We start from the raw sequence: 27098 nt of genomic DNA on the forward strand, positions 1-27098 counted from the left end.
ATGAAAAATCAACTAAGCACAAATACAATAGGAGTGGGGGACCTCAATACCCCACTGTCACAAATAGATACATCAACTCGACAAAAGACAAGCAATGAAATACTAAAATTCAATCAAACTCTTGAATAAATGAACTTAACAGATGTTTACAGAGTGTTCCACTCCACAATATTAGAATACACATTCTTTTCAGCTGCACATGGGTCATTCTCCAAAACAGACTACATACTCGCTCATAGAACATGTTTAAGTAAGTGCATAGAAATCAAAGTTATCTCCTGTATATTATCAGACTATAGTGCAATAAAATTGGATAAAATTCAATACCAAAAGAAACCACAATAATTTCATGAACATATGGAAATTGAACAACACACTTCTGAATAACCAATGGGTCACAGAGAAAATTAAAGAAATCAGACAGTTTCTACAATTAAATGACAATGCCAATACAGTATATTGGAATCTATGGGACACAATGAAAGCAGTCTTAGGAGGGTAATTCATAGTAGAGAATACTCATATTAGGAAAACAGAGCAAGCCGAATTAAACAATCTCATGCTGAACCTCAAGCTTCTAGAAAAAGGACAGCAGGACAAACCCAAAGTTCTTACAAGGGAGGAAATTATAAAGATCAGAGCAGAAATCAATGCAATACAGACTAAGAGAATGATACAAAAAACATCAATGAAGCAAAGAGACAAAAAAATCAATGAAGCAAAGAGTTGGTTCTTCAAAAGAATAAACAAAATTGACAAACCCTTAGCCAACCTTATCAGAAAAAGGAAAAAAAAGGGCCAAATCCATGCAATTAGGAATGAAAAGGATGAAATTACAATGGACCCAGCAGAAATCCAGAGGATAATTAATACCTACTGCAAAAACCTATAGGGCAATAAGAAGGAAAACACAGAAGAAATGGACAGATTCCTAGATATGTATGAATTACCAAAGTTGAATGAAGAAGACCTAAAAATCCTATATCAAATCCCTATATCAATCAATGAAATTGAAAATGTAATTAAAAACTCACCAACTAATAAAAGCCTGGGTCCTGATGGCTTCACTGCTGAATTCTACAAGACTTTTAGAGAGGAACAACTGCCACTACTGTTGAAACTCTCCAATGAAACTGAAAGGGAAGCAATACTCCTGAATTAATTCCTGGAAGCAAGCATCATCTTGATCCCCAAAGCAGAGAAAGACCCAACAGAAAAAGAGAACTATAGGCCAATCTCACTAATGAACATAGATGCAAAAATCCTTAATAAGACACTGGCAAATAGAATGCAGAAGATCATCAAGAAGATCATACACCCTGACCAAGTGGGATTTATCCCAGGGATGCAGCCGTGGTTCAACATATGCAAATCAATCAATGTAATACACTATATTAATGGAACCAAGGACAAAAGTCATATGATCATTTCAATAGATGCAGAAAAAGCATTTGACAAAATCCAACACGGATTTATGTTAAAAACCCCACAAAAAATTGGAATAGATGAACTCTACCTCAATCTGATAAAAGCCATCTATGAAAAACCAACATCCAATATCACACTAAATGGTCAAAAATTGAAATCCTGAAATCCTTGTTCCTGATTTTCAGGAACAATACAATAATGTCTACTGTCACCACTCCTGTTCAATACAGTTTTGGAAACATTAGCCACGGCAATTAGACAAGAGAAAGAAATAAAACGAATGAAGATAGGAAATGAAGAAGTCAAATTGTCACTATTTGCAGATGACATGGTACTCTATATAGAAGACCCCAAGAATCCCACCAAAAGTCTTCTAGACTTAACCAAATTCAGTAAAGTAGCTGGATACAAGGTCAATACACAAAAATTAATAGCTTTCCTCTACACGAACAACAGACTCACTGAGAGAGAAATATGACAAATAATTCCTTTCACAATAGCATCCAAAAAACTGAAATACCTAGGAATCAATCTAACAAAAGAAATCAAAGACCTCTTCTCTTAAAACTATAGTCCTCTGAAAAGAGAGATTGAAGATGATATCAGAAAATGGAAAGACATCCCTTGCTCCTGGGTAGGAAAAATCAACATAGTGAAAATCGCCATAGTTCCAAAACTCCTATATAGATTCAATGTAATCCCAATTGAAATTCCAGCAGCATATTTCACGGACCTTGAGAAAACAATCCAAAAATTTATTTGGAAGAAGAAGAGACCTAGAATAGCAAAAGTTAGGCAAGAGAGACATGGCAGGGGGTATCACAATCCCCAACTTGAAACCATACTACAAAGTGACTGTCACAGAAACAGCAGGGTACTGGCAAAGAAACAGAACTAAGAACCAGTGGAACATATTAGAAGATCCAGCAGCAACTCCAGACACGCTTATCCACCTTATCTTTGACAAAGGAGCCAAACACCCTCACTGGAGGAAAGATAGCCTCTTTAATAAATGGTGCTGGAAAAATTGATTTTCAACTTGCCAAAGATTTAACTAGACCTATATCTCTCACCATGCACTAAACTAAAATCAAAATGGATTAACGATCTAAATATTAAAACACAAACGCTGAACTGGCTGGAACAGTTTAGATAGAATTCTTGAAGACATTGGCGTAGGAAAAGATTTTGTGAACAAAACCTCAGTTGCCCTTGAACTAGCACAAACAATCAACAAGTGGGATCTCTTCTTATTAAAAAGCTTCTGGACAGCAAGAAAAACCACCAGCAGTGTGAAGAGACAACCCACAATGTGGGAAAAAATCTTCACCTGTTCTTCCTGAGACAAAGGCTTACTATTTGGAATCTATAAAGAACTTAAAAAGATCAGACCTCCCAAATTTAAAGACCCAATCTGAAAATGGGCATCTGAAATGAACAGACATTTCTCAGACAAAGAAGTAGAAATAGCAAATAAATACATGAAAAAATGTTCCACATCACTGGTCATTTGAGAGATGCAAATGAAAACAAAGCTGAGATTCCACTTCACTCCAGAAAGAATGGCTGCTATCATGAAATCAACCAATAACAAATGCTGGTGGGGCTGTGGGGAAAGAGGAACCCTGCTCCACTGCTGGTGGGAGTGTAGACTGGTGCAACCACTGTGGAAATCAGTTTGGAAATACCTCAAAGAACTAGAATTGCAAGTCCAATTTGATCCAGCTATTCCCCTGCTGGGTATCTACCCCAAAGAATTAAAAGAATCATACCACAGTGATATATGTGCACCCATGTTCATAGCAGCACAATTTGTGATAGCTAAAACTTGGAACCAACCCAATTGCCCATCAACTGCAGACTGGATAAAGAAAATGTGGTTTTTTTTTTTAATAAAATGGAGTACTACTCAGCCATAAAAAATGAGAAATTAGAGACATTTATAGCTAAAGTTGTGCACATTGAGGTAATACTCTTAAGTAAAATAAATAGGACACACATGTATAAATCCCAAATAGTTTCTCTAGTGTGAGAAACTGAAAGTGTAAATAAGGTCTAAAAGTTATAATAGATAATGTGAAATATGAAGAAATGGGGCAAAGGGAAAGGGGAAGTTCAAGGGGTAGGGGAAAGGAAAGAAGGGAATGGAATTAATATGAGAAAATGAAAAAAATGGAAACAAAGTCTTTGTAAATAAAGAAGGATGGAGGGGTTGAAGGGAGGGCAGGGGAATGGGGAAAAAATAAGAACCAAGAGAGATTATGTAAAGTTGCAAATTTCCAATGATGAATGTCATTGTATTGTATACCTAAAATGTACCAATAAAATTAATTAAAAAAGGAATATGTTTTCCAAGATTATATAATACATAAATTATTTTAAATATTTTGTAAAACAATTTTTATACAATATTGTATATACAATATATAATATAATACTATATTATATAAAATACTTTAAAACTGTATAGTTGTTCTCAAGCAATTCTTATGAAAAGTTAAACCTTAATACAGTTTATTAAGTCAATTTCACCTTTCCGTTTTAAGAGTATTTACTATTGTTTACCTTTTTTAGGTATACAGTAAAAAAAGTGTATAGCTGATAATTAACTTTGCAAAAAATACTGAGTAAATGAAAGATAGTATTTTTATCATTTGTTGTTAATTAATCTCCATTATCTACAGAAAGACCTCAATTCTGAGGTCACCTTTATTATGTATAAAAATGAATTAAGTGTTAGAGGTTAATAGACTGTATCATTTATACAAGATCCACAATGGCAAAACAGGAATAAGAATTCATCAGCTCACAGAAATGCTGGGCCTGACTCATGGAAGTATGATCATGTATTTTCTCCAGTTCTGATTGCAACAGTGAAAGAGTAAACCATGAAGATGTTAATTAGTGTTTGTGAGCAACACCACAATTCATATCTAGAAATGGTATTAAAGTAATATGTGTGGTTGAGGAGGGAAATGACTGGTAGTGCTAATTATCTTGAGTTAACTCTAGAAAAATTAATCCTACTAGAAATAAAATTCTTTAATAATAATAAAAGAAATCTGTACGATTAATCTTCCAGGGTATACTGACATGTCAAATGAATAAAAAACAAGTTTTTAGTCTTTCTGATATAAAAATGAAGGCCAGTTCTATTTAGTGTGCACATCTAAGTACTTTGAAAAATAATGACACCAGGAACTAATAAATAATTAGATCAATGTTGCAGGATATAAAATTAGCATAAAACATCAATTGGATTCTATGTATTGTACCAGCAACAAACAAGAGGAAATTAAAATAAATACACAATACGTTTGCTATGGCTTAAGCATGTATAATGATGGCCCCTATATTAAAGGCTCGGTCCCCAGGGTGGTGTTTAAAAATGGTGCAAGTCCTTAGTTATGAGGGTGTGCACTCGGGAAGCACTGTTGGATCCTAGTCTTTTTCTTTCCACTTTAGTTTGAGATGTGACTGTTGCTCCAACAGGTGTTCCAGCCATGATGTGCTGCCATCTACCCTTCTCACTAGAAGTAAAACAACGGTCTCTGCCCACCCTGTGCCCACACCTAAACTGTGGCCCTCCAAAACTGTGAGCTAAATAAACATTTAAAAATATATAAGTTGGCTGCCTCAGGCAGTTTTTTGTAACGCGAAGCTGATTAATACTGAATAGTCATTTACATAAAAACCATTCAAAATATGTAAGATGTTCATGAGAAAAAATGCAAAATTGTGATGAAAGACATCAAAAAAGCACTAAAGGTGTTCCATGTTCATGCAGAGAAAAATATCAAGATGTCAGTTTTTCCTAACTTGAGCTACAGATTCAATGCAATTTAAATCAAAATCTCAGAAAGCTATTTTGTGAATCTTGCCAAATTGATTACAATGTAGATGTGGAGGAACAAAAGATTCCAAATAGCCATGAAATATGGAAGAACAAAGTTGGAAGACTGACACTATCTGACTTCAAGAAATATTATAAAGCTACAGTGATCAAGAGAGTGGTATTGAACAATAGAAAGAACCCCCAAATACGTCTACATAAGTATAAATCATTGACAAAGAGCAAAGGCAATAAATGGTGCTAGAACAACTGGACATCTACATGGAAAAAAAATAGATCTAGACATAGACCTTATAGGCTTCACAAAAATTAGTTAAAGAAATAGATCACAGGTTAAAGATAAAATGTAAAACTATAAAGTTCCTAGAAGATAATGTAAAGGGGGAGAATGGGTTGAATTTACAAAGCACAGAAGATTTTACAGCAATGAAACTACTTTGTATGATACTATAACGGTGAATATGTATCATTTGAAATTTGTCCAAGCCCACAGAATGAATGCACAATACCAAAAGTAAACCCGAGTGGAAACCATGTGTTTTACTTTTTCTTTACTGGGGCAAATACCCAACACCCACAACTTAAAGGAGGAAAGGTTCATTTTAGCACAGTTTTTAAGGGTTTCAGTCCATGGTCAGCTGGCTCCAAGGCAGGGCGCCCTGTCAGAGGAAAAACGGTCCACAGCGTGGGAGGCAGGAGACAGTGAGACTTCCTTCTTCTTTCTCTTTTATTTCATCCAGGCTACAAGCCTATTGGCTGGTGCCATCCTCACTCAGGGCAGGTCTTCCCTCTTGAGTAATTCTATCATCCACATTCAGAACCATGCTAAAGTGATCAGTGGACTAATTCAGGATCACACAAAAATGATCCAGTCACTCCCCAAAGCCCCATCTATGAGTGCATGAAGATTTTGGGGGACATCTAGATATAAGCAATAACACCACAGATTGTGGGTGATAGTGATGTACAACGTAGGGCCATCAGTTGTCACAAATGTACTACTCTGATGAGGGTGCTGATAATGGGAAAGCTATCCATGTATGGGGGCGGGTGGTATCTGGGAAATCTCTGCATCTTGCTCTCAGTTTTCCTGTGAACATAAAACTACTCCAAAAAGTAAAGTATATTAAAAAAAAGTAAAGTCATGGTAAAGTAAGTTTAGTGCTTCATTTTTTCAATCACCTCAATGTACAAAGTGTGATAAAAATATGGTGAATGGTAAAATTTTTAAAAATTATTACAGTAAAAGTTATAGTGCCATTAATTCCCTTCGAAATACCCCTACACACACACACACACACACACACACACACACACACGCACACTTCAAAAACACTTACCATTCTTGTGACTTTCTGAAGCAGTTCTGGAAGTCCTGTTTTGTAAGTGTCTTAGTTGCACTGTCATTGCTGCCTTGATGCCAGAACTGATCAAAAATATTTACCCTTCATGGTTACCTTCACTTTGAGGAAGAGCCAGAAGTCACAGAGTGGTAGATCTGGTGAATAAGATGGATGGGGGCACACTGTAAATTTTTTTTTGACGGAAACTGCTGTAAAGGTTTGATCAATGGGAGGTGATCACACACTATGGTGAATGTTTAATTTTAAAACGTATTACATTAAAAGACACATTGTCATTCATTCCCTTCAATGTACTGAAAATACTTCCCTTCTTTCCGAACACATTTATCTCATTGCTGTTGGCAACATGTCTTTTACTGTAAGAAGTTTTTAAAAATGTAAACATTCACTGTATCTTTTGATGGTCCCTTGTATTTTTAACTATGTGTAGCTTCATTTGGAGATTAAAGTCAAATTGCAAATGTAAAGCTCTTCCCAAGTGTGAAACTGCGTTAGTTTCCTAGTTTTGCCATAACAAATTACTACAAACTCTGTGGCTTAAAACACAAATTTATTACTTACAGTGCTGGATATCAGCAGACAGAAAAAGGCAGACTTGTTCAGGGCTGTAGAGAAGCAGGACTGTACTCTTCTGGAAGCCCTGGGAGAAGAATCTGTTTCTTTGCCTTTTCCAGGTGTAGAAGTTAACTGCAACACTCTGACCCTTCTTTAACTCTGATCTTCTTATAAGGACCCTTATGATTACCTAGGGCCCACCTAGATGATCCAAGCTACTCCACTCATCTCAATGTCCGTATCTTAATCATATTTGCAGTGTCCCTTTAGCAATGAAACATAACATATTCATAGGTTTTGGGGATTAGGACATGGGCATTCTAAGGGAACCATTATTTTGCCTACAACAGAAGCCCACAACAAAAATCATTCCAAGAGTTTTCCCACTTTGTATGCTTTTCTTTGAAATATAGATGAAATTTATTTTTTACTGGCAATAGTGAGGGTTGAACTGAGGGCCTCTGCACAGAACGACATCCTCAGCTATTTTAAAACAGTTTTAGAGATAGTGTCTGGCTAAGATACAAAGCTGCCCAGGCTGGGCTTGAACTCATACTCCTGCTTTAGCCTCCCAGAGTGGTGAGATTACAGGCTTGTACCACCATGCCGTTTAGGACTTATTTTTTTCTGAACTCTCTAATTGATACCATAGAACAGTTTAACCAACAGGTTTCAGAGGATCTCACTTTCTAGGATATGCACTTTTAAATGACAGATATAGAGATTTTCTCATAATATGGCTGCTCTAACCTGGTATAAAGTAACAGGAAATGATATGTTTTTTCCAAAAGATGCATAATATGGATCTCATTGTATCTCTATGACAAAGATCCATGAAAAAAATGTTCCTTCTTATGTTATATATATGAATGAACACTGTAGTCTGTACTTTTGCTCACCACTCTTGATCTGTTAGACACTGTTCATACATGTAATGTAAGATCTAAGCATTCATAGTGAACAGAACTAAATTAATAAATCTGTTCTAAGGACAAAACTAAAACAACCAAATAAGGTTCTGGTTAAAATTTGTCAAGGTTTGATTCTATGGCAATTAATAAAATAAGATGTTATTACTATATCTTGTTTGTAGCAGATTAAGGGAAAACAGGTTTATGTCTTTTAGATTAAAAAGTAAAGTTTAAAGATCAATATTAATAGAGCCAGTAATTTGATTTGTCTTTCTGCTCTCATAGACTCATGTATTCATTTATTCATCCAGTTAAACAACAGATACTCACCAAAAGCAAAGTATAGAAAAAACACAGGTATGGCAAGGGTGCTACAAAGCCAAGTACAGCCATAAATTTGGTTAATTTAATTGCTGCCTCACATTCATTTTTAGTTTACTTGAAACCCAGCTGTACCTCCTCACTTTTAGCTTGGTTACAACATCCCTTCCTATTTTGGTGGTTTGAACATAAGACACTTTATCCTCATCTTCCGAACTCAAACGCCAACACACACACAGCTGCTGACCATGATAAAGGCTAAAGGCTCATAGAGTCGCATAAGTTATCTCTTTGTATGGGATTTAAACAACTGAGCAATCCATAACCACCATGGAAAGACCAATTGCTCACAGACTTTAATAAAGCCATGGCACCACAGCTTGTCTTTCTTGCTGCCTACCTGCTAGTTGAGTCCCTTGCTGTCTCCACTCTTCCTGTTGTGTCTTTTGCACACCCTCTCCCTTCTCTCAGGATCTGTAAATGATAAAATCCTTCGGTTATTTCCTGTTTGGTTGTGCTGCCTGATGTAGTAGCTCACCTGTCCAGTAACAAGTCAAAACTTAACCCCTCCCCACACAGGGGTCTCCTAGAGTGATTTTCTTGGCTTTTTAATGGCAATTCTCAAGAGAGTCAAGAGAGTCAGGTTGGAAAGAAACCGTTGGAATAAAAATCGTTAAGTATACCGTGATGCCTATCTTCCATTTCAGAGTCAGCAGTGTGACAAACTTCAACCAGCATAGGAGCTAATCACTGGTCATAATGAAAATAACAAAAACAAAACTGTGCTTTATTATACTAAACAAAGAATAAGAGCAGAAAGTTTTTATTTTCTTTGCTTTAACTGGCAAAATGGATAGAAATGATAAAAATGAAATATTGGTAATACTTTCAGTGTTCAAGATTCTTTTTTAGTGAATCCCTTGTATTAGCTATTGGTGGGTAAAGATGGATTACTATGAACTAGCAAATAATTACCTATACTTTATTAGTAATTTATTCAGTCAGCAATTCATTCAATAAATATTAAGCTTCTGTTACATTCCAGGAGCCTGGTGCAGGAAATGTCCTCAACCTGCCCCCAAAGAAAAACCCTGCTCTCATGAAGTTTACATTCCAGGACGTAACGCAACAGTGCTCTGGCACTCCAGATGCCTCATTATATTTTCATGGTAACACCATCATGACAAGGAGGCCAGTACTAAACATGGGCAAGATACGCTTTGGGCCTGGAATTCCTCAACTCTGGTATAGTACTTCTGCTCTGCCATTAGTTGTGCACTCTTGCGCAAGGTAAACATTCTGTCTCCTCCCCCATTCCTCCCCCGCTGTATAAGAAAAATGGCAATGCTGGAAGTTAAAGGAGACCTATGTGTTGACTGTTCAGCAATTATTACAGCTGCTTTGGTTCTGTGGTACCGGAAAAAAAGTATCTGTTCCTTAGACTCTCAAGGACCTTTAGATTCCAAAGGCCAGGCCACACACACCAATTAAATCCCAATCTTTCTGGAATAGATGGTTCCGTTGTGCAGACAAACTCGGAAACCAAATCTGCAGCTTGGATTACTGTCGTTTCAAACATTTGCCTGTCTTCACCCCAGTGGAACCTAGAAGTCTCGGAATTTAATGGAATTCAGAGAATCGAGGTGCACACACACTCTGGGTCCCGAACTTTTCCTCCAGGGATCCTAAAGGGGGTTGGAGCAGGGCAGAGTCCCGGCTGACCTCGGTCGCGCGCACAGCCCGGGTCAGGACCCTCAGGCGGGAGGGAGGACGAGCGGCGGCTCGAGGCCGGCGGCCGGGGAAAGCAGCGGCCTCCCGGCGGCGCTGGGCCGGGACAGACGACCGCCAGGCTCGGCCCCTTCCCGTCCGCCCGCCGCCCCCTCGTCGTGGAGCGCACCGCGCGGCCCTGGCCGTCATGGAGCCAGCAGTGCGCGGCCGCCGCGGGTCCACAGAGCTCAGGCCTCTCCTAAGCGGCGAGCGCGGAGCCCAGTTTGGGGCCTCGGCCTCCTCGCCCAGCGCGCTCGCCGTGGCCGCTGTGCTGCCAGCGGGGGGTTGCGGGGAGCGCATGGGCGTCGCCACCCCGAAGCAGTTCTGCCGGGTCCTGGGGAGGCCGCTCATCAGCCACACCCTGCAGGCTCTGGAGAGGTAACGCGCCCGGGGCCCGTCCCCGCCCCGCTCCGCGGCCCGTCCCCGCCCCGCTCCGCGGCCCGCGCCCCGAGCCCCGCCAGCCCCTCAGAGACCCGCAGCTCTCGCCTTTGAACAGAGGGGCACAGAAGCGGGAGCTGCTGACGGAACCCTTTGTGTGTGCAAGCACAGAACGTGGTGGGGAAAGTGCGGCCGAGAAGCTGGGTTACTGAGTGGGGACTGAGGGATTTAGTTCCATGGCGGCGTTCGGGTCAGCGGTCCCGACGCCTCCCGCCTCTGCGCATGCGCGCGTCGAGTCGTCCCAGTGTCGCGTCCAGTTTGCTGGGCGTTTGGCCCTTTACAGATAGGCGCTTACTGGGCGCTCGCTGTGAGACAGGTAAGCTAGTTACCAGGTGCTCAAGGTGGAGAAAGGGGTAGGATTTAATCCAAACCTTTCAACAATAGAGATGGATTAAAAGGTGAAATTGAGGCCAGTCCACCCTTTATTCTTAAATAAAAGGGAGTGGAGGTAACTGGTTCAAGAAATGTAGGAAGGAGAGGGAATGAAGTCAGAAGCACCAGGATAGAAGTAGCGAGGGGGTGAAAAGGAGGAGAACGGTATTTCTGCTTTGTTTTTAACCCCAAGTAATGTAATGGGATGGGATGGGATGGGATGAGGTACAGGGTGAGTTCCCGAGGAGTGGGAAGTAGCGGAATGATAAGAGGGCAACTTTTGCCAGGTGTTTAAACTACTTTGTCAAGACAGTGGGGAGCTGTGGTAGTTGTTAACCTGGATTGAGGCAATCTTTTTACATGAGAAGATAATGCCCTTTGCAAAAAGGAGGCTTTTGTGGAACCACTGGACTTGGCATGTTGTCCAGAAAGCCCCCCACCCCCAGCCAAAAGGCCAAAGTTATTTCTTATAAGGTCATTTTACTTTCTGAATATTACCGTTTGGAAGATAAAAGCGTAAAGAACCATAATCACCCTTGATGAATGTAATCAGCCCAGTGGTTATGGCTGAAACTCATTCAGACTTCGAAACTGTCCCAGTTACTACATTTCAGTCTTCTGTTTGTCTGGGTAGTGGCTCTGGAGAGGGGTCTCTGAAACTCGTAATTAGTCGAACCTGCAGTGTTCTAGTGCCACAGACATGGTGACAGCTTAGTTCATCTATGCACGTGATTCTATGGGACGTAATGGATCTTGGCCAGCAGGATCTTTGTCTAAATGGTAATTAGAAGGGAGAGGGATGGTAGTCATTTTTACTTGTAACATTCCTTTCCTTGGAAAAAGTTTTGTATTTGTATTTTTGCATCTTCTGAGGCAGTCTGAGGTAGGTAGACAGTAAAAATTAAATCTTTGAAAAGTGAAAGAATTTTTGGAAAGATCTTGTTTATGGAAAATAAGGCAAAAGAACACTTGCTTTCCATTTTCACTTAATTGACAATAGCAGTTATGAAATCTAATAGCCTCATAAATCTAATAGCAGTCATGAAATCTAATAGCACTGAGGTATGATATCTAACGAGTTATAATTTAAGAAAACTTTGATTTTTTTCCCCCCATCATTTTACTAAGAAGGAACTAGGATCAGGGATATTAGTCTGTTAGTAGCTACTGATTTTTTTTTCATTAAGTTTATTGGTACATTTTAGGTATGTAAGACAATTACATCCATCATTGGAATTTTGTACCTTTACATGATGTATCTTGGTTCTTATTTTTTCTCCATTCCCCTGCCCTCCCTTTACCCCCCCTTCCCTATTTACAAAGACTTTGTTTCCATTTTTTTCCTGTTCTCATATTTTTTCCTTTCCCTTTTCTTTCCCCTACCCCTCCCACTTCCCCTACTCCTTTAGACCTTTTCTTCCTATTTCACAATATCAATTATACATTTTGATCCTTATTTACACTTTTTTCTCACATCAGAGAAACTATTTGGTATTTACACATGTGTGTCCTATTTATTTCACATAAGAGTGCATCCACTTAGTAGCTACCAATTTGTGACCTGAGTTTGTACAAGGAAAGATTGCTCCAAGAAATCATGTGGCAGTGGGGTTATTGACAGGGATATAAAACTCAACTGTAACTGTAAAATTCACTCAATTGATCAACTCATGTACCTACGTTTTACTGTTTAGGAAAATTTGTTCCTAGGATCTGAAGTAGGAAGTTGTTTTGTCCTTTACAACCATTCATGAGAGTCTTCCTGTTCAGTAGGGGAATTTGGACAAGGGAGCACCCCAAATCCTCTGACAATGGGGCTGCATGGAATTCCAAACAAACAAGCATCAAACACCAGATGATCACTCTTTTGGGTGCCAACCTAAACCTAAACAATTTGAACATCTTTATGAGTGCCCAGAATGTTCAAGGCTCTGGCCTGGGCTAAAATCTCCTGGGAGAAACCTGCAGCTGGCTGGGTCTTGGAATGGTCAAGGAACTTTGTGATTTTAGTCAGGACACAGAGAAAGTGGGGGTGGCAAGAGAGGGTGACCGGGGACTCTATAGGATAAAAATTCCTACCAGCAGTGTACTTTCTGGTTTCACATCTATAAGGAAAGAAATTGTCATTTAGGAGGGTTGATTAGCCTGGACTAGCTGCGAAGTGGACAAGATGACAGGGAATATGCCAGGAACAAATGAGAGGTGCTTATTCGTTGTCTGGGCTGGGAATGTCTGACAGTAGACGTGAGCAAGGGGAGGGCTTTTCCCATAGCTCCTGAGGTTTCTTGAGCTCTCTTAGGTGGAGGACCTGGCTTAAGATAATGTGTTCCTTGATAGGACTCATGCTTATCAAAAACCTTATTATAATTTAGCCCACCATATAAATCTACAGGAAAAAGGTGTGCTGTCTTACTGGGAAGAAGCATTCCAGACCTTGTGACAGTAGTGTCTAATGTCTGTCATTGTAATTAATATTTTGGCATTTCAATCCGTGTTTCAGTCTCTTTAGTTTGATTGGAGTGAATTGGTCATGGTATAACAACCCTCGGTAAATTAAAAAAATTTAGTTTTGTAGAGCTGCATGTGTGTAGATAATGGACATGCAATCTTGTGAATGAGATTTAGTTACTTTCTTGTCTTAATGCTTGGAAAATCAGTGGTTAGATAACAAGAGTCCAACAGGAGTGTGTGTGTGTACCAAGGTGTGTTTTGCAGCGTATTAACTTATAGTTTAATTTACTGTTTCTTTTGCTTTTCAATTTAGTTTTTGTATTTTTTTTTGTACTTTAAACATTATTCTGTTCTATATTTCTTGTCCAAATTCTATTGAACAAAATAGCTAGAAGTAAATACATGAATGTTAGTTCAAATGAACAGTATTGTCATGTGAATTAAACTAAAGTAGGACTGGAGTGCAGGAGAAATATTTAGCAAATAGAACCAATAGTTCTCAGTGATTACCTGAATTTAGAAAGAGAAAGATGTGGAAGATGCTTTTAGTTGAATGGTCAGATACTTGAGTTTGATCTCAGGCCTCATTAAGAATAGGGTCAAGTCTGAGTCAAAGGAAGGAATAGAAGGCTATTTTATTTTGTATGGATCGATCACATGATTAGAAGTTTGTGTTGAGTTCCCAAAGGCCCCTATGAGACTCATTCAGAACAAGAGCAAGACTAATAGGCTGAGGCTTGATGAAAACCAGAAGTCTTCACGGACCATAGTAAGGACATTTTGATATTGCAAAGGCATCAGGAACCCACCCATCACACCAATTCAGTATTTGGCTGCTAAAAAAGCAGGATGGGTATGGAGAGATTGAAATCCATAGACAATGGCTACAGTGCAGTTCAGAAGCCAAGTTTCCATAAAGGCTATCATGACAGAACAGCTGCCACCTTTCGTTTGAGGCCAAATCTCTTCAGCCTAGATGAAAGTGTGTTAGAGTTGTTAACAGGGCTTGATTTTCTCTTGCTTTTTTTTTTTTTTTTAAAGCATTTAAATTTTTTTCCACTGATCTTATTAAACCGTCTGAACAGGGTTGCTTGTAAGTAATATTATTTCAGGAGAAAATTACTTCTGAGATATTACGTTTCTTCCTCAAAATGTCTGTAGGTGTTATAGAGTTTGGGGCTAGGTTTATATTTGCCTATGGAATGTGCTAGGAAGGAAATAATCAAGAGAACGTGATAGGATCAAGTTGCTGGGGTTTTGGTGTGGACTTGCCTTCAGCTAAGAGGTAGACAAGATGTCTTTACTCAGCAAATATTTGCTCAGTAGGCACTGTGTGAGGTACTTAGGCCTTTCTCAGTCCCATGATTTTACATTATTAAAAGCTTTTTACAGTATTAAAATTTAATTCGATAAATAGAAAAGAATGTGGATAAATCCTTTGAAATACAAACAGTGCTTATAAAGGCTTGCAGGCACTGGGTGTATCCTTGGTTGCTGAACAAAGCAGCATAAGCCCGTTATCTCTTGAGTAGTATAAAATAATAGGTATTTTGGATTTTTTCCCCATTATGTGCTATGCATTTTAATTTTCCTACTTTCATTTGTTTATTTACCCAACAATGTTGGTTTGAACTTATCAGTTGATTTCACTATGAACTGGGTCCTGAAATTTACAGTTTGAGGAACAGTGGTTTAAAACATTATTTTATATTGAGAATCTCATACAATTGAAATAGTCTAAGGCTACAGGTATCTGTTTGTAATTATAGCTACTGTGACTGTTTTCTGTTTGGAACAGGGGGAGTTGTTTTATAGATATGATAAGGTATTCTGATAAAATTGGGAGCAAATACATCAATGCATTGAACAGATATTTGATGGCTGCGATAGCCTTTTCTATTTCTTCCTCTTCTATATTTTAATATTTAATTCAATTTATTTTTTTCATTAGAAATAACAAGGTGATTTCTCTAAAAGTTGTTTTTAATTGATTTTCTGGTGGACTATGTTACAAAAAGTAACAAAGGTGAATGTTTAGGGGAAAAATTAATCTTTTGCCTTATGGAAAAATCCTGCCACTGATTTGGTTGAATGTGTGTTATAATTCCTGTGTTTCAATGTGATGTCACATTAAATAATTGACATAGGTATATACTTAAAAGCAGTCTAATTTTCCAGAATTCTCTTTATTCATTTGTTTAACAGCTATTTGTTAAATATAGTCTTTCATGCAAGGAGTTCTGACAGTTTTTGTTTATTACTGTGTAACTAGCATCAGGCTTAATACTAGGAAACTGCTAGATGCTTGATGTTTGCTGAATGTCTCAGTGAATACATGGGAGAAGGAATGTCTACTTTTGCTGGAGTTATCAGAAATTATAAGAAATTAGACTATTTCATTATAAAAGCAACAATGCCATATAGTTCAGCCCTGGAATCATAAATGAAGTGTGGGAGACACAATGATGTGGAATGGTGTTTTCTTCCTGGATGTTAATGCCCTTCGACTGTAACAGTGTTAGTGCATTTGCACAAGCTAAAGATGTGAACTGCAAAGTCAGATTGAGGTGACAGCCTGTGCCCTTCATGTTCTAGCTGTGTGAGGATGGGTAGGTCATTGTCTCTGTGTCCTGACCTATACAATTGAGATAATGCTGATTCAGCTCACAGAGCTAATAGGGATATCAAGTGAGATATTGCAGGCTTGAGCCCAGCCTGGGCAATTTAAAGTATGCTTTTTTTTTTTTGGTACTGGGGATCGAACTCGGTTCCTCGGTTCCTTGCACTTGCGAGACAGGTGGCAGAACCACTGAGCTAAATCCCCGACCCTTAGCCTGGGCAATTTAGTGACTTAATGAGACCCTGTCTCAAAATAAAAAATTAAAAAAAAAATGGGCTGGGGATTTAGCTCAGTGCAAAGACCATGGGTTCAATCCCCAGTACTGCAAAAACAATACAAAATAAAACTGCATAGGGAATGCTAATTTTATTTGTGCTTTTTGTTTTGCTTTGTTTTTTATAAGAGTAATGAGCAGATTTTGTTTTCATCCTCATTGAGCCTGTAGTGCCTTATAAGATGTTACACTGCTCCTGGTCATTTATTCATTCAACAAGTATTTATTGAGCATCTACCAAGAACTAAGTGTAAGGCAATGGAAAAACAGATCACCTTTCAGGAAGAGATGTCCAGGAGATTACAGAAATAGAATGTTTTTGTCTTAATGAAAAATAGTATTTTTTTCTATTTCAAGTTCTTTTGGGAATGAAATGGTAATATAGAGATTTTTAATGTATATGTTCATAACTTTCTGACTTGTTTCCCACACTGTAAGACAGTGTAGAAGTGTTACAGTGAAGAGTGCATAAAATATGAAAAATGCTTAAGACATAGTAAGATCTTAATTTTTGTTAGCGATTGTTTTATATTATGTGACAGTTGATATATTCTCAAGACTTAGCTGGTCTGGGATGAACATCCAGGGTCTCACAGACTAGAAATTCCATTACATTTTAAAGAGACCTTTTTTAGAGTTGCTATGAGGGGTCAGAGGCGGTTGTCTTGGCATGGGCCTCATGTCTGTGGAACATTGAGCCTTCAGTGACTCTTGCTTCTGGACAGCAGACTTCTTTATTTCAGTAGCCATGTACTGATCTGGACTACGGCAGTGCAGTAAGTCAGTAGATCTTTCTTGAGGAAAATGTTTAGAACAGGAAAAAAATTGATTTATATTTCACTGCTTTACGTTTCATGACTCAACGCTTTCTTTAATTCCACCGACTTATTTATACATACTTGATTATTATGATATCCCCACTTAAACTGCATGTTTAATCTTAGTGTGGGCAGGATTTGTGTTGAGGTGATTTATCCAGCTTTGATATTTGTGTGGCTGGTTGCCAACTCAGTGGACCTCTTGAAAAAACAGCTGACTTAGAATTAAAAAGTACTTCATCCCATTGAGGAAAAAAGTGGTAGGAAAAATTTAAAAGCATATTCCAATTCTCTATTCTCCCAATCTACTGACACACCAACTGTTCAAATTTAAGTAAAAAAAAATCCTCATATAGCTGATAAGTAGTATATTGTTTCTTTGTATACTATATGATCTACAATACAATATATACAGTGTGAAATACCATCTCTATAGTGTGACGTGTTGTTTGTTTCATACATTCTTTACTGGACTAATACAAATGCGTAGAGCTTCGTTAGTTATTAGCTTTCAGTTTTTAATTTCCCTGTGTCTGTACTGTGATATGTATTAGTACTGTAATTTTAATTTTGTTATTAGTTTTGGGTGCTAAGGATTCATGTATGTGAAGTGTATATGTACTTTCCTTTTAGAGTATGTTGGATAAAGGACATTGTTGTGGTAGTAACTGGAGAGAACATGGAAACAATGAAAAGTATCATTCAGAAGTATCAGCATAAAGGCATCTCACTAGTGGAAGCTGGAGCGACACGCCACAGGTCAATTTTCAATGGACTAAAAGCACTGGCAGGGGACCAGGCTTACTGCAGACTCTCCAGACCAGAAGTTGTGATCATCCATGATGCTGTTAGACCATTTTTTGAGGAAGATGACCTCCTCAAAGTTGTCAGAGCTGCAAGGGAACATGGGGTAAGTATTTTTACTCTTGAGAGTGAGTAAAAGGGGCAAACACTGTATAGTTTGGTTTGTTGAATTTTGATAGGAATATATTTAAATATCATTATTTAACGTAAGACTGTTGACCTGAAGACATTGCGGTAATATGTTTGAGGAACTTCATAGTATTGCAGATTGTGAGACTGTTGTGGAATTTCTTTTGCTATGGTCATTAATCAAAAGGTAATATGAGCTATTTGAAGAAAAATACATTAATCATGTCATTAGAGTGTGGACTCAAGTGGAACTTCAATGAATGAATTTAAATAAGCAGTTATATTAAAAATACTAGAGAAGTCTTTTAAAAGTGCAAGGTACACATAACTAACAACGACAAAAAAGCCCACTGAGCTCAGTTTTGTGTTAGGAATTTTCAGAAGTAGTTTGTTTTCTAGTACAAATAGCCATATAAGAGTTTTGTACCTTTTCAAGTAAATCATTCTGAGATGACAAGATTATTTCCCTTTCTGTTTCACCAAATTGAACACAGGGATTGAAAAATCACCTACTGTAATCACTGGAGTATGTTTGTTCTTTTCTTTCTATTGCCAGGTGAAATTCTATAAATGTGGTAATACTAAAGTTTGCAATCTAACTTTGAGACATAGTGAAAAAATTTATTGCACAGAAATGGCATAGTATATAATAGTATTAGATTGTGAAGTTGGACAGACCCAGTCCTGAATTTCTAGTTTTTCTAATTACCAGTGGTATAGTGTCTTCAATTCTCTCTACCTCTTTCTACCTGTAAAAATACAAACAGCATTACATGTAAGGTTATTTGGGGGTTGGAAATTCATTTGGTAATGTCATAAAAGGCAAAAGAAGCCTTTTTGTCCTGCCCCAATTAATATGCTAAGAATATCATTGTTTTATGTGTGATTAATAAAGCATATTAGAATGTATAGTAATTATTTCTTTTGTTGAACATTTATGATAATCCCTAGTAGACTGTGTAATTTTCTTAAATTATGTTCTGATTAACACATTTAAGATTAAATCACATTTATCTTAAAACCAACAGATTGTACTTTAGTGCAGTCTATAAAACTTTTTGATTATACTTAAGACATTTGTTTAGAGCCACAACTTTATAAACTATTCATTTTGAAGAAAATTTCAGAAATATAGTCTCTTTAGAGGCTTTTTTTTGATGTTAAAGGTTAATTTTAAAAAATGGGTAAAATCATAAGTCTCATATAAATACATGTATTTATTTATTAAGAATTTTCCATAATTCATTAATGAGGAAACTAGACAGATGTTACAACTGGTTCAAAATTGAATCCCAAGAAATACAAACATATAATAAAAAAGAATGTTGAGATGAATGTAAAAAGAGGCAAAATGAGGATTTCCATGAAGGAGTCAATTTAAACCTCTGCAGGACAGAATTTATTTGCATATTTATATAGGCCAGAGTTATTTTGTATTGCTTATTAGCTATCTATAACTTTTAGAGTTGTAGAAGAATTCAAGGTCTATATCCAGCTAATCTGGAAGGGTCTGCTCTAAGGAATATATTTTTCCACTGTAGCCACTCAGTAAGCTCTTTTGTTTGTTCTGAATTTCCTTACATTTGAGGTAGTGTTCCAGTCGCCTCGCTTAAATCCAAGCACTACTTCCTGCCAACTCTAACGTTGTTCTGACTTGTAATCATGCAAACATAAATGCAATTGAGACTTATGCTAGTAGTTGAACTTCTTAAATTGATGGGAAATACTGGCATCTTTTCAACCTGTCAACAAAAACTGTGGAAGAGTGATGTGAGTCATATGCTTCCCCATGGCATGAAAATTCTGTTGACTTTGCTGAGAGCCACTTCAGACTGTCTTCCATGGCTTCCTTTTAACTTTCCATTGTTCTCTTACATAATATTCTACAGACTCTTTAATTGATTCATATTCTTGCTCCTGCTTGCTTGCTTGTGCTTACTCTTGCTCTTTCTTGCTCCCAATTTTCAAATTCTACCCAAAAGTAGTTTCTTGACTAAGTTACCCTGACTGGGGAGGGATAGGGTAGTTAGATGTGCTGAGGATGACTCTGATATTTTCAACTTACATTCCATTTTTGAGTTTTAATGCAATGAATTGGTGAAGATGTGTTACATCAGGAGACTCAGTATAAGTCTGGCATCAAGGTGGCCTGCACACAGAGAAGCTTAGAAGTGTCACCAGGCAGGACTCAGTTTTTCTTTGTTTGTAATGGAGGCTTGGTGGTTTCTGTAGGACCACAGGCTAAATTCTTGCAGAATATTTTTCCCTTACTGTTGATGAGAGTTGGAGTATAAAGGTCTGCAATTTCTTTCCTTGTTACTTTGGAAATAGATTATTTCACCATTTCCTGGCTTTTTATGCTACTTTTGAGAAGTCATCTAATTTATACACACTGTATTCCCTTGAACATAATCTGCTTTTTCTTTGTTAATGCTTACACTTTCTCTTTGGTTCCAGGGATCAAACTCAGGACCTTGAACTTGCAAGGCAGGCAGTGGAACCACTGAGCTAAATCCCTGGCCCAATGCTTATACTTTCTTATAGTTTGTTCAGTGTCTATGATGTGCCTAGACATGGATTTGTGTTTTTCTCCTTACTTTGGTTTATTGTCCTTTATGAACTTTGATTCATGTCTTTTTATCTAGAAAATTGTGAACCATTATGTGATTGAATTTTCAATCTTTGCACCATTTCTTATACTAACAATTTTTTTGCCCTCTTATGAGTTATTATATGTATGTTAGATTTTTTAAAATCCTGTCTTCATGTTTCTTGAGTTCTTCCACATTAACATAGTTTTGTATGCTGGCAAATCTGTTTTCTATTTTGTTCACTTTTTAACTATGTCTAATGTTCTGCTTAAGGATTTTTAACTTTTTAAATATTTTTCAATTATTTGGAGTTTTTATAGTGGTTTTTTCAGATGTGATTAGCCTTTCTTCTGTTTTTGACTACATTTTTGTCTTTTAATAGTTAAATTATACATTGTAACTAATAATTATACTTCTTGGTAGTTGTCCAAATTTTCATTTCTTGTCACATCTGCTCAGGATTTGTTTCTTCCTTTGCTTTGTAATTTGAATTTTAAGCTCATATTTGGCAAGACTTTATCGGAAGAATCCTTTGGGCATGGGATAAAGGTGTGTCTGAAGCGTGAACTTGTGTTCCTTCTGCCAGTGATTCCAAGCACTTTACCAACTTGGAACAACTTTATGTTAATGTTGGTTTGAGGTTTTGTAGATCCTATGGTAATGTTAAGTCAAACTGTAAATCTACATGAAGCTAAACTGATGGTGATGACTTCTCAGAAGTGACTGTCCCTGCTCCTTCGACCCAGAGCCAAGACTGACAATCCTGTTTGTTATCTTCTTTTGCTTGTAGGCATTTTTTATGAGTTACCTTTTAAATTATGGCACTGTTCTTCCTATGTCTTTATGTGAGTGCCACACTTCTAACCAAGTAGGACAGGCTCAAGACATCTAGTTCCTCATTCTTTATTATCTGTTAAAAAACAAAACAAAACAAAACAAAACTAAAGCCTCTTGCTAACCCAAAGGAGCCCTGCCATTTTAATTTCCTTTGTGTCTAGCTATTATATTTGTTACTCCCAAGAAATTTTGTTATCAGTACTGTGAAACTTTTAAAAGCCTATAATGTAAAATTCTGTCTTGTGTTTCTTGTTCTTTTTTTTTTTAATTGAAAGCATTTTCCAAGATACTGTCAATGCCATTTTGCTAAAAATGGTAGTATTTTCATCTGTCTAAGGATGAAGTATTCATGTAGTTCTGTGTAATTATGTCAAGAGATGAATAGCAACAGGATTTCTTATAAGGGAAGTGTTGAAAAGAGTAAAGTAAATTGGAATATTGAAATGACCCAGAAGGTGGGTAAGAATCATTTTTATGACTAACACGCTATTGTGTACTCTAAGAACTGCCCATAATAGCATGGATTGAAAAGGAGATGGCATCAGCCAACCAAATTTTTAAAGACTTGCTCTTAGAGGGAGATGCTTCCTAAATTACTTGTGCATCTTTCTTTTCTCAGTTCTGTTTGTTCAGATATTTGCAGACGTTATCTTCTCCTTCTTAGTCAGCTTCTTGCAGGAATAGGTCATCCTTTCTGTGCTTCCATACTCCAAGTTTATTACCCAGTACCCAGAATCTGGGTTCTTTTTATCTGTGACTCTTCTTTTAAAATCTCTTGTGGCTTCCTGATTTACAGATTAAATTACATTTTTTGGGCTGTTTAATAAAGAATTTGACTGGCTTTGTTTCCAGGTTCCTAGGAAGAAGAATCTAAATACTTGGAACTGTCCAAGGAATCGTAGGATTTTTGCTATTCCCAAGCCCCTTGGATAACACCAGAGCTTATGCTAATGAGATAACACGATTTGGGATGTGCACTGACCCTGGTAACCACCACCACAGATAGGTTATAGAATGGTTTGAGTACTCCAGAGAATTCTCTCCTGTGCTGTGCACATTTGGGCCCAGCCATAAGTTCTGACAGTCATGTGTTCTCTTCCTATTATTTTTGCCTTTTCCATAGTACCATATAAATGGAATCACGTAGTGGGTAATTTTTGAGACTATTTCTTCACTTTGCATAATGCATTTGCATGTATGCATTTTTGTTCCCTCTACCTACTGGTATCTCCTAAATCTCATATGATCTGGCCTTTCTCCTAAATTCCAGACCCCTTATATTCAGCTTCCCACTTGACAGAACCTTGAATTTGCATTTTTTGGTGTCTATGGCATCTTGTACCTGTTTGAATTTGTTAATCCTCTCATGTCTTGCCTTGAATTTTATTCTGTAGGCAATGAGAGAGCAGCATTGATTCCTTGCACTCTGCCCCTTTCTGATCAGATTTAGATTTTGTAAAGATTAGTAGATTAGAGAGTGAGTTTGAGGGAAATGAAAATTAGTTTGGAAGCTGTGGTAATGGCCCAGTTGAGAGGTAATGAAGGCCGATCCAAGCCCTCAGGACTGAGAGGAAGGAAGAGAATGTTCAGGGAGCTGGATTGTCTGGACTTGATTGACTGGATGGTGTGTGAGCCAAGAGGTAATGAGACGCACACATTTTGTGTTTCTCTGATCCTTCCCTTCTGCTAACGGTAGACCGCATCACCTCTTCTCCTGTGATTTCGGTGCCTCTGCCTCCCCCACCTTCCCTATATATCTCCCAGGTTCTATGAGATTAAAGCTTAGATACTGGCTTGCTTGCTGCAGTTTTGCCTATGTACCTATGGAAATTATATTTATGTAGGAGATTTAACTGCCTGAGGCTTCTTAAGTGCTAGTTCATGGTACGTCTTACTGCTTATCTCTTTAGACAAGATTTTCTGCATTTGCCTCCTTTTTTGGGTTGAATCTGCAGTAATTAAAACAACAGGGATTTTTGTACCCGAGAACAGTCTCCAAACCTTTGAATACTGATATGGCTCAGGGTTTCTGGACTTTAGCATCACTGACATTTTGTTAAGATAATCCTTCCTTGTGGGCCACAGTCCTGGGCACTTTACGGTGGTTAGCAGCATTCCTGCTTACCTCCTGCAACCTCTGTTGAGAACCAGTAATGTGGCAGGACAGTGACCTTAAAGAGAGAACATAACTAACTGTTCAGCATACTAAGCATGAGGGTTTATTGTTATTCCTTAATAAGGGTGAATAATTGTCTTAATAACTTAATGAGCAATTGAGTATAATGTGAGTTTAAAATGGCTCTGGTTATTTTTTTGAACAGGTTAAAAAACTTTAGTACTGGTAAAATGTTAAATCAAAGGACTTTTTATAGAAATAATTTGTGTAGTAAACTAGTTTTTAGTTAAAAATATGCATTCTCTTCACCATTCCTCTCGAGAAACAATGAAATTTATGTAATTAGAAATACTGATAGCAGAGTGTATCTTTGTAATCTCTGGATTCTGCAACATGACTATATTTAGTAGTGATTAACAGTACCCTGGGAAGCCTATTAATGTTTATATATGTGCATTTGGAAGAATACACTTTTCTACTACCTACTTTTACAAATTTATGCCATATTTTCTGGGAATGTATTTTAAAATAGAAATAGAAAATCACTTGGCAGATTTTTGACTCTGGATATTTGACTTTAAGTAGAATTAACTATAGCTAATCACTTACGTTTGATTGTAATCAGTGCACTGAAAATCAGATTTATTTCTTTGTGTGTATGGGGTAACACATTTCCTGGGTGATTGGATTCCATATCATTATTGGAGAGGAACTTTGGTAATGATTTACATCCTAGGGCTAACGAGGCAGTTCTGTGGGAAAGCAGTAAGTTCAGATAACTGTGTGGGAAATTTTAGTCTTCCTTTGACAAATTAAAATGCCCAGGGTACATACTGAACTAGCCTGTGGACCTCCATGGGATGAGGTGAAATGTGATCTATTTTTGATGTTGGAAAAGGTACTTAAAAAGCTTTGGTTTGGCTTTATTTAAACTACCCCTATGTGTCTATGTATTACCTATAAATAAAGTCAGAACAAGTAGGTCAAAAACTGATGAGTATATCTAGGAATGAGAAGGAGATGGTGTTTATTATTGCACAAGTATAATATTCCTGATCATTTTAGAATTAGAATAAATGGTAACAACTTTAATATCCAGGAATTAGAACTTAATGTATGAAATGGAAGCCTTTCTATTCTTTTTTGTTGTATATGTATTTTTAGTGGTGTTTGGTATAATAATAAAATAATTTGAACATAAGTTTTTCTAGAACACCTCTATTTCAAGGTGTTTACTCAATTTCTTTGTCAAAAAAGAGAAAATATTTCACATTTTTATACATTTTCCCATTTTCCCAAATCTCCTAATTGCCAGTGGTTAGCTTTGAAGATGCCATGTTCTGTAAACATTTATTAAGTAGTCTTTAAGTGAGACAACTCACTAAGTAAAATCATAATTATGTGGTTGGAGGATTTTTGTTGTACATTGTTTTAATTAACTAGAATACAGATGCCTGAGGAGGAATTCATGTTAGCATGCACTGTATGGATGGAGCATAGGTATTGTTCGATTTTGCTTTTAAAAGGTAAAGGTGAGGTTAATTCTTCTGCATTTTATTATTTATATCTGTGATGATTTTCAGGCATTGACAGGTGTAAATACTTTGATAGATTAGCTGGAGAGGCAAGTAGTAACTCTAGTGCTGTGCTTCTAAGCTTCCGTTTAGAGCTTATTAGGCTAATACCTAAAGAGATGCTTTCATTTGGTGACTTGGGAATGATACTTCCTGTAACTTCCCAGATAGCTAATATTTATAGTTAACTGGCTTTGTCCATTCTTGTGTCACAGTTTTGATATTTCAATTTTCAGAAAATATCATACAACTAAGAATTCATTGCTTATGTTTGTTTTTCAGGTCTGCTAACAGAAACAGTTCTGGAGTACATGCCTGCTAGCATTAGCATCTTTCTCTAGTATGTGTTTATACCCAGTGGCTATGTGAAGGTCAGAAGGTCAGAAGAATCAGCAGAAGTGTTCACTTGTGATTTCTCTTTGTGGGCCTTTTGTTTATTAAACCTCTGAAGCTGCTGCTACCTTGTGCATTCAGATCTCTTCATATTGTATTACATTTCCGACTGATCTCAAAGCTTTCGTAGATCTAGAACCTACTAATTATTGGAATTTACCATTTCCACCATCATGGTATCTGAAATGTGGATGGATTCTGTTTTTGAGAATCTAGCTTTCATTAATCAAGACAGAAGCCTGAAAATACACACTTTAGAGATTAAAAGAAATATTGAAAATGTGGAGAACTTCAGAAATGTTAATGTCTACTATTTGGTATAGTAAACAGAACATAATCACTAACTTTGAAACTGTCTCCTCCCTATTCTCACTTAATTTCCTCTTATGTAGATAAACATTTCTTGAAATTTATTGTTCTGGGGCCAAGGATTTAGCTCAGTGGTGCCGCCCTGCAAGCACAAGGTCCTGAGTTCGATCCCCGGTACCAAAAAAAAAGAAAGAAATTTATTGTTCTTTTGCTTTTTTCTTTAGTTATGTATCATGTATTCCTAAAGCATGTGCTGATTAAGTTTGCAGGACTTTTAACTTAAGTTTTGTATATAGTTTGACATTTCTTGCAGCATATATTTAGGGAAATGATTTCATGTAAAGGTGTGAAGCGGTTTTATTCATAATCACTACTGTATATATCATAGTTCATTTATTTTAGAGGTGACTTAAAAAGTTTTTGACAGTGCAGATGCTGTTAGTATAAACATTGTTGTACATGTCTTCTGGTGTTGATGTGCAAGGATTGCTTCAGAGTGGTATATGGAAGTTATCATTTTTACCATATAATACTGAATTTCTTTCAAAACTTGTATCAAATTACAATACCATGAATAATCTATAACAGGAATTTGAGCTATCCTCTGTCTGCACTATCACTTCATATTGTTATGCTTTTTCCCAATGTACAAGGTATGATTCGCATCTACAGTGAATGTTGAAATTACAAAAAAATCTTTTACAGTAAAAGACACATTGCCATGAATCCCCTGCAGAATACTCCCTCTAGTTCTGAATGCACTTACGCCATCATTCTTGACTCTGCAGTGGTAATAGAAGTTTTCTCTAGTGAGTATTTTTATGAGTTGTGATGAAAAAAATACGGTGAATGCTGCTGCCCAGTGCCATCCAACAGAAAGGAAAGCTTATAAAAATACTGCAGTGTGTCCTTATTCACCTTATTTAATGGATATGATGCTATGCAACTTCTGGCTCTTCCCCAAAGTCAAAATGACCATGAAAGGTAAATGTTTTGAATTATTCAGGACATCAGGGTAGCCAAGACAGCAAAACTAAAGATAGGCATGGAGAGGGATGTCCAGAACTGATTCAGAGAGAGGCAAGAACAATGGGATAAGTCCATTCCATGCAGGGGTGGCTATTTTGAGGGATATTAATGACAGAGTGTCTTTTACTGTAATAAATTTTTAAA

At 37.2% G+C, this 27098-nt stretch overlaps 2 protein-coding genes across 9 annotated transcripts in view; one reads left to right on the forward strand and one right to left on the reverse strand.

Annotated features, from left to right (window-relative positions):
• The window catches only part of Lrrc72 (leucine rich repeat containing 72), a 182232-nt gene extending 175504 nt beyond the window's left edge, over positions 1–6728 (reverse strand). Inside the window, exon 1 of the mRNA XM_087206695.1 lies at positions 6622–6728. The gene's annotated coding sequence lies outside the window, so the exon portion shown is untranslated. The remainder of the gene's footprint in view (positions 1–6621) is intronic.
• A 3489-nt stretch (positions 6729–10217) lies between these two features.
• The window catches only part of Crppa (CDP-L-ribitol pyrophosphorylase A), a 310773-nt gene continuing 293892 nt past the window's right edge, over positions 10218–27098 (forward strand). For 2 of the 8 annotated variants that reach the window (XM_013070299.3, XM_087206691.1), the window contains exons 1-2: positions 10235–10577; positions 17806–18082. In XM_013070299.3, the coding sequence (XP_012925753.1) occupies positions 10348–10577; positions 17806–18082 (507 nt within the window). In that variant the 5' untranslated portion in view covers positions 10235–10347. Of the gene's footprint in view, positions 10578–10775; positions 10954–17805; positions 18083–27098 lie in introns of those variants that run through there. The other 6 variants (XM_087206687.1, XM_087206689.1, XM_013070300.3 and 3 more) reach the window with 6 other exon arrangements.

The sequence above is a fragment of the Heterocephalus glaber genome, unplaced genomic scaffold (genome assembly GCF_053883595.1).
Source record: "Heterocephalus glaber isolate CG9 unplaced genomic scaffold, H.glaber_assembly_v1.0 deba00000676, whole genome shotgun sequence".
In the NCBI taxonomy this organism is placed as follows: domain Eukaryota; kingdom Metazoa; phylum Chordata; class Mammalia; order Rodentia; family Bathyergidae; genus Heterocephalus; species Heterocephalus glaber.